General features: G+C 39.7%; 1 protein-coding gene across 1 annotated transcript in view; it reads left to right on the plus strand.

Moving 5' to 3' along the window:
- The first annotated feature begins 3,737 nt into the window (after positions 1-3,737).
- Positions 3,738-8,528, plus strand: part of LOC108724723 (uncharacterized) — a 362,974-nt gene continuing 358,183 nt past the window's right edge. Inside the window, 1 exon segment of the mRNA XM_018451298.1 lies at positions 3,738-5,528. Coding sequence (XP_018306800.1) covers positions 5,031-5,528 — 498 coding nt within the window. The 5' untranslated portion in view covers positions 3,738-5,030.

Raw genomic sequence — 8,528 nt, forward strand, 5'->3', positions numbered from 1 at the left:
AGGAAATAGCGAGGGTTGCATTGAAAGGGTCCTTCCTGTCCACGACACGCGATGTCATATCACGTTATTGAGAGCTACTTGTCACTCCCTGCTTTGCCGTCATAGCAGGACGGGTACGTCCATGCCGATCATTCAATTAATTCGGACCTCACGCATATATCGGCGATCATCGTTCGCAAGCTCCACACGACTAGCATTGTCATTTAATAGAGATTTCCCAAGAGTAGTGTTTGCTATCGGTTTCGTGTTCGTATTTCTCAAAAAGCAAATACGGCTGGTGTTTTACAGCAAATAATTAAAAAAACATGCTATTCATTTTCAATTATATTTTACACATCATATATTTCGTATATAGCATAACAAATAATATTATGTAAAATTGTTGTACAAAATAATTTTAATTTTAATCGTAATAATTCGAAGAGAGAGTACATGAATATATAATAATAATAATAATAATAAATCAATATATTAATAAAACTATTTTCAATTATTTTTACTTCTACTGTTTTCATTTATTATCTCTCTTCTATCATAAATTTAAAAATTCTATGTAAATATTTAATAATTTTATTGTTTATTCTGATGAAAAAAATATATACTATAGTAAAAAAATATAATACTATAGTTTCTGCCGAATGAAATATATTGAAACTTATACCTTACTTAAATTTGGCAAATTTCATGTAAAGATTTTTTTTTTTTTAAGTTGCTTTTCTTCTTACTTTTAAAAAATTACACAATCTTCTGTGATTAATGATCTCATTAATAAATATTATGCATTTTTACCGTTAAATATATATGATTGTGTCTTTGTTGTCTTACTCGTTATTTTTGCGGAAAGTTTTCCTTTGAGGAATATTCGATTCTGGAAAAAGGGAAGAAGTGGTCATCCACGTGACCCTCGAACTATTGCCGTTCCTATCGCATTCGGTGCAGTCCAGTTTCATTCGAGCGTGATATAATAGCACATAGAGAGTTGAACGTGCCCGACCGTTTGACTGGCAGCAGTGCAGATTATTGGCCTCGTGGGTCACAGGCCTTGTACCATTGCCGTTAGGCGTTCATTTATAAATGTCGTAGTTCTGACAAAGAAATTGATTACGATTGTAGCAGATAATCATCGATACTAACTCTCGTTCAGTGACCACAGTGTTTTCTGAACGATCACGCAACGCGGTGGAACGGGCTTACAGAGAAACGAAAGAATATATACTTTTTCCGCTTCTCTCTTCCATGTCTTTTATGTGAAATCAAGAAATCGTTGCCATTTTAATATAAAAACCGATAGCGATAAGCGGATTTCGTCGCTGTCTATATTAAAATCTATTCTTTAATTTGATCCTTTCGCGCAAAAGTCGAAGTCTCTCTCTCTCGAAATTTATTTAATATATTATAATACTCAGAATTTTAATCAAATTTTAAAGCAATAATCTCATTCTTTAAATATTACCATTAATACATTTTAAAATAGAAACGGCTGTATTTAACAGGAAAAGCAGCTTTGCAAGTGTTGTAAAGTTCTTTAATATGATTAATTTTGTCTTTAGTTCCTTACTGTATCTAAATAAACTAGTCTTTAAAGAATCTTACAACAAAGCGGCTTTTTCTGCAGAACGTGTAGCCAACGTTAATATAATTGTGTAACACGATTATGTAACAAAAGAAATTTTATATTAAACTAAATATTACTAAAATAGTGGAAAAATTTAAAAGCAGTATTCAGAGTTTTAATCAAATTCTGAAGCAATATTATTTAATCGTTAATACATTTCATAATAGAAATGGTTACGTTCAGCAGAAAAAGCAGTTTTGCAATTATTGCAAATTAAATTTTTTATGATTGATCTTGCCGTTAGTTTCTCACTGGATCTAAATAAACCAAACACATAAAAAAATCTTAATGAGCTGCTTTTTCTGTTGAACGTAGTCAATATTAATATAAAAGAAATTTTGCGCTAAAATAAATATTATTAAAGTATTAAAAAAATTTAAAGACAGTATTATGAAACATTCTCATTAAAATGACAATGTTAGAAAATATTTTCTATCGTTAAAATGTTTTCTTGAATTATTGACAAGAACTGCGATAATACAGTATTAAACATAAATTCACTTTGAACAATTTATAATTTATAGCAGAATTTAGCATAGAATTCTATTTATAATTCGATATTCTGTAAAACATGAAACTAATTAAAATCTCAGAATACACACATAATCATGCCGTAAATTTCAATACAATTAATTAAGTAGATAGAATATAAAACAATAAATAAAATTCTATCTTGAAATCTCTGACGCGGATTTATAGATCGTCTAAAGTGAGCTTAAAAGAGAATCCCGGAACAGTGAGATAGAATCTTTAGAAGCCGGAGAACGGAGAGCCTTCTCATTCGGGGTTTAAGAGAAGAGCCTTGAAAGTTTCCTTGAAAATTCAGAAATTCTCAAATTTTCACCAGAAGATTCGTGCGAGCAGCCGATTCCTCCTCGCAAGGATTCCGCACCCGCTGTCGCAAAATGAGACCGATCCACCCCAGCGGCTGTTGCATCCTGACGTGGTCCGCCGGCGCTCTCTCCTCTCTCGCCGGCTAAAATTGCACGTTGCGTTCGGCGGAACGGTGGGGGATCAAGAAGTCCCGCAGGTGGGGAGAAAACGAGACTCTCGCCGGCATTGCCGGCGGCGGAGTAGGGGTAGCGTAGTCGCGAAGAGTAGACGAGTGGGGGCTCCCTCTGGTGGGTGTCTCGTGTCAGTCGAGCCGTGTGCCGCGTCGCGGTAGTGTCGCGCAGTAGTGCACCGTTTCGCGCGTTCCGTCGAGCCACGACGATGACGTCTTCCTCGTTCTGACTATGAGCGACGCGCGCGCTCATCGCGAAGATCACTGGGCACGTTCATCCCGTTCGTCGTCATCGTCGCCGTCATCGCCACCGGCGTTTATCTCGATTCGCACATCGCGGGCCGATCGGGCAAGCCGCGCGTCAGGGATACCAACGGACTTTCGTCGTTCGTTGCCGCGTCGCCGTGGTTTTTCGATCCTTCGAAATCTTAACGATCGCGATCGACCGGACGATCGTTTTTTCCAGTTCGCGTCCCAATCCATTCGTGTGTCTGTGCGCAAAGGGGGAAACTTCAACGCGTGGAATAGCCGACCGTGACCGTCGCGAGTGACTGCGCCAAGTTCTACCGAAGGAAGAAGCCGCAATTCTCGAAGAAACTGCACCGGCGGAGCGCCGTCAGTTCGCCGTGTTGTCAGTAGGCGTCAGACGCGTCCGACTTTCATTTTCTCGTCCGTTTTTGTGTACGTAACGGATTTATCGGAAACGAGTAACCGAGGCGGACAGCTCGTCGTTCTATCGCGTGAAACGAAGCCCTAAGTGACGGTGGCGCGAGTTTCAAAATCGTTGCGATAGGAAGCGAACGGAGGGTCGCATCACCGGCGTTGCCAAGTCTCGTGCTTTTAACGGAAAGAACCCGAAGTCTCGTCCGTCTTCATCGACATCTCGACGTCGATCTCGCGCTGATCTACGGATCGTCTTCCATCGAGGGGGAACGTCGGATATTCGACGGCAGGATTTTACACGGGATTCGCTCGCGGGACCTTTCGCGAATCTTCGTCAACGGTCATCTCCCGGATTTCTTCCCGTCGGAGCCCGCGAGTTCTCTGAAGTTGGCGGTTTGTCTCATTTTGTCACGATAAGTACTGATGCGTCAAGTTACAAAACTTGGCACGCGCGAATTGTGATCCTGAATTAAACTAAGCTAACGTATTTCAGTTTCACATCGTAACGCTTCTTCTGTTTATCCGCAAGTCTCCGGCCGTATCGAAGGCTCTCTCGAAGGCAGGTGCCATAATAAAAGAAAAAGACGTTAAATACTACGAAATAGTGCGTCGCATTGGAGCCTCCTATTTTCCCCGAGGAGGCACTCTTTCTGCTCCGTTTTCAAGTCATGGTATTGCGATTTTGTTTGTGGATTGGATATCCATTCTGAAAAAAAAATAAGACAAGAAGAAGAAGAAGCTCGTCTCGTTTCCTCATCGATCGCCGATCACGTAATTCCGGTGACGCGGATCAGTTGATAATCTTTCGCGAGCGCGCGGTGGTGTAATTTTACCGATGCCCGAGTATTGCGATAGCGATAGACTTAAAGAAAAAAGAGAAACCTGCCTAAGAGAAACGAGAAGACAGAAATAAACCGCGTCATTGAGCGGCAACGTGTCGGATTAATTTCCAAGAGCGCGGTGCACAGAGAGGAGCGGAAGGTGCGGAGCACGACGGGATTTATCGAGACTCGGGTCTGCCGTCGTACGTACCTGAAAGGACTGTCTGTCGCGTGTGTGTGATCCCTCTAAATTTCTCTCCCCCCAAATCTTTCCCCGCCTATGTTTCACGCGCCGCGCGAAGTAGAACGAGATCCGACGCTTCACCCTCGGGCTCTCCGCAGTGCCGTTCCGTCTTTGCGTCTATCCTCTAGAATCCGCACTCGAAAACCCGAACGAGAAAGCACTCCGGGCACATCGACGAGACGACAAAGCGAGAAAGGAAGGGAGACAAAGGGAGAAGAGAGAAGAGCAGCGATCTCGAGTCTGTCACCCGTGTATCTCATGATGAGTCGAGGAGCGGTACATGTCAAGCGGCGAACGTGACCGCCGCAAATTACCTCCCTCCCCCGTCGACGCCCCGCGTGTCCCAGGGTCGCCGGCGAGACGACCCTCGTTAATACCGCAGTCGATCGTGAGAGGAGAATGTCGCGCTAGGAGAAGAGGACCCCGATTTACTTGCTGAATCGATCTACTTTCGACGATCCTCCCCTCGATGGACGTTACATCGTCGACTGGAGGGCGACCTCGCGGGACGGTAGTAGCCGCCGACGAGTACAGCGGATAATAAGGCGGGATCGTCGCGAAACGGAATCGTCGGAGGTGCGACGAGGAAAAACGGCTGCTGCAGAAGGAAAGACGATTTTGAAGAGAAACAAACGAGCGGGGGCGTAGTCGTGGCCCACGCGCGTACAACGTGAGAGCGTCAAGATGACCATGGCAAGCAACATCGTGGTCGAGTGGCTGCGGTCGCTCCACCTCGGCCAGTACTCGGAGTCGTTTATCGATAACGGCTACGACGACCTTGAGATCTGCAAGCAGATCGGCGATCCGGATCTCGATGCGATCGGCGTCTTCAATCAGAAGCATCGCGCGCGTCTGCTGCAATCGGTGAAGACTCTACGCGAGGAAGGCGCCGCGAGTGTATACTTCACGCTGGAGGAGACGAACGACAACAGCTGCGATAATATCAGCTCCAAGTCGTCGAGAACGTCGTCCGACAGACCACCCAGCGATAAGGAGGCGCAGCGTGCGTCGCCCACGGCCAGCTCCTCCAGCGGCGGTCAGGAGCTGACGAAGTTCGCGGACGAGTACGAGGAGGGCAAGGCCGAGCTGGTGAGAATTCCCAGGATGCAACTGAGGATGCTGCTGCAGGAGAAGCTGAGACACGACGGCATCAGGCTGGCCTGTCAACCGTACACCACACCGGTAAGTCAATTTACTTTGGAGGGAAACTCCGTTACGACGTGTAGTCTGTCGCAAAAGAATACAGATATCGACGAATATCGTATAAGTTGAAGTCTTAGATTTGGAGAACGATATTGACGTCGAGATAGCAATCTCGAGTAACGAAGAGAAAAGTCGAGCCAACAGGATATGTTATTTTGCGAAGAAAAAAAACGTTCAATTATTATATATTTTTTAATAATACAATATTAAAATGAAAAATATTACGAAATTAATAAATTAATTTTCGATTACATTTATATTCGTTTGAAATGACAAAATCAGTTCGATTTACTTTTCGAAATTACTAATTCACGAATTTACGATTTAATTTTCGAACACGGGAATAATTCGTATTTGGTTAAAATGAGATTAGTATAAAAGCTCTAGAATATAGTTTATATATATTTATGTAAACGCGCGTGATATACGCGCGCATGTACAAGTATCAAGTTTATAATACAAGTCTAAAGCATACAACATGAATTATTATGTAAATTAAATTGCATATTATATGACGAGAATAATATGACTATACGTATAGTAAAATGAATATTGTGTGAATGATGTATATTTTTCCTAAGGCTTTGTATTTTATTGTCTTTTTTACACAACAACGGTATAAATAGCCTATTTACGACTTAACGTAAATAGATAAAATTATCTCTTTAAGAATATTCCATCTTTCGGCTAAACTTCGCTCGCTATCTTACTCTCTTATGCTCTCACTCTTTTATTTTTTTGTTTATCCAGTATATAAATTACCACATTACCTGAAGATGGAACAACCAGCCCTAAAATATGTAATTTTTAATAACATATTAATCTTTAAAATAAGTAATTTTAAATACAAGAGGTTTAAGCCAATTAGAACCAACATTAGGTGACTGTGTGTTCAGAATTTATGATACATACAAAAGAATTTTTACACACCTGCTAATTATTCTCTAATTGGCTTAAACCTTTTATATTTAAATTTATTTCTTTGAACTCCTGTATATTTTCTATATTATATGTGATTTTATCTATTTACGTTACGTATTAAATTAAATTGCTAATTAATTCCAACTTCGTAAACGATAATGCTATCTGCTCTTCGTGAGACGCCCGACAATGTGTCGCGAGCATAATTCTCTTCCATTTTCCCCACGTTATCCACGTCGACGAGCACGCGTCGTCTTTAATACATTACGATACGCATCGCGATTAGCCACGACAATGATACTCGAATTATCGAGTGAATTATCGGACGAGCATTCAGGTGTGCCAGTCACAAGGGGAGGGGGTATCTGAGACGATGATAATGCTGAAAACTCGCAGCCCTCACGTGGCACGCCCTACGAGCGTAGATAATCCCCTGATTCATTATTTCGTTGCATTAGCCACCAGCCGGAGATAAGAACAAGCGTGCCATGTTTTACTCTGCCTCCATGCACGTTCTTATTCTCCTCTGATCCTCCGACAAGATGGTCGATCATATATTACATTTTCACTTTTCTTATGGGTCTAATTTCTTAAGAATTTTAACGAAAGTTTTAACGTTCAACGTTTCTACGTTACTTACGTGACTTTTTTAATGCGATTACTCGTCCAAAGTGTTTCTGACACTCCATTATATCTCAATTTTCATTATTCTCTCTTATGATTTACGATTTAAATAAAGATTAATAATATTTTATACATCCTTTATATAAATGCAAAAATTTTTTTAATTGTGTAATATAAGAAGGGTACGACTTTTTGCAAACTGGGATCGTTTTATTTCTACATTTTCTTATATATTTTTTTTTCATAGAAACCAAAAGTTATAATAATGAACGTTAAACTAAAAAATTGGTACGAAGTTTTAATAACTGACAACGATTTCATAATAATGTAAATAAAGATTTTATTCTTTATTTCCGTTTACCAATTTTTTGCTTCAGTGTAGTTATTATAATTTTTGTAGTTATTATAATTTTCGCGAAGAAAAATTATATTTAAAAAAATGTAGAACGGTCGCAAAAAAGTGAAAATTGCACTCTCCTTTGCGCTAAATAGAATAATATAGAATAAATAGCATGCATACATTTAACAAATTAAGTGGGAGTGTTCTCAATATTCTAGAATAATGAAGGATTAATGTAATTCTGACGAGAGACAAACAATTTTAATTTTCGTTCGTTTTAAACATATTTCTTTCTAACTTATGTATATATAGGTATGGTGTTACACGTTTGCTTCGTTCTTTATCACGTGTCAGCATGTTATCACAATGTAAAGTTACAAATGCATCTTTGCATCTCGACCTTGTTACATTTATAATGTAGTGTAAAACATATTTTCCATGCAGTTGGTCTAATTAAGGTACGGATATGACCGCTAAGGGACTTTCTGTCAGTTGAAATACATTTTCTCCGGAAAACTTTCACATGTGTTACCGCGAGGTAGGAAATACCTACACAGTAGAAGCTTCACATTCGCGAGGTTTATATTCTATAAAATTGCAGGGAATATGGAAATTGTGAATACGAAAAAGAAAAGTACGAATATAAAAAGATTTAAGGTTTTTGATGAAAGAAAGAATATATAACAAGGAAAAACGCGTTCAAAAATGAGAAACTCATTTTTATTTTATCGTCTTATCCGGCTCTGTTGTAATTTAGTGCAGTCAAGAAACAGAACAGGATAGAGAGAGGCAGGTACAGAAATAACGTTGCACTGAATTTTATATATGTTCTGAAAACGGATTTTTAGTATTGTATCCTAAAAAGAAGTGAATATTTTTCGAAAAAGGAAAGAAGAAATTCTGAGCTCAATGTAGACAAAATAGTAAAATTTAAAATGGACGCATTACACAGAAAGGACTTTTATTGAAGTATCTAAAAATTTAGCTACATTGAAAGAAAAGATTGGCTGCAACAAATTAGATGGTAAAATATGGCATAGCATTTTTAATTGATTGCAGCAGCCAATTTTTGATTGCAGCAGCCAATCGAAATC

Source organism: Mycetomoellerius zeteki, unplaced genomic scaffold (assembly GCF_001594055.1).
Source record: "Mycetomoellerius zeteki isolate Tzet28-1 unplaced genomic scaffold, Tzet1.0 scaffold31, whole genome shotgun sequence".
In the NCBI taxonomy this organism is placed as follows: domain Eukaryota; kingdom Metazoa; phylum Arthropoda; class Insecta; order Hymenoptera; family Formicidae; genus Mycetomoellerius; species Mycetomoellerius zeteki.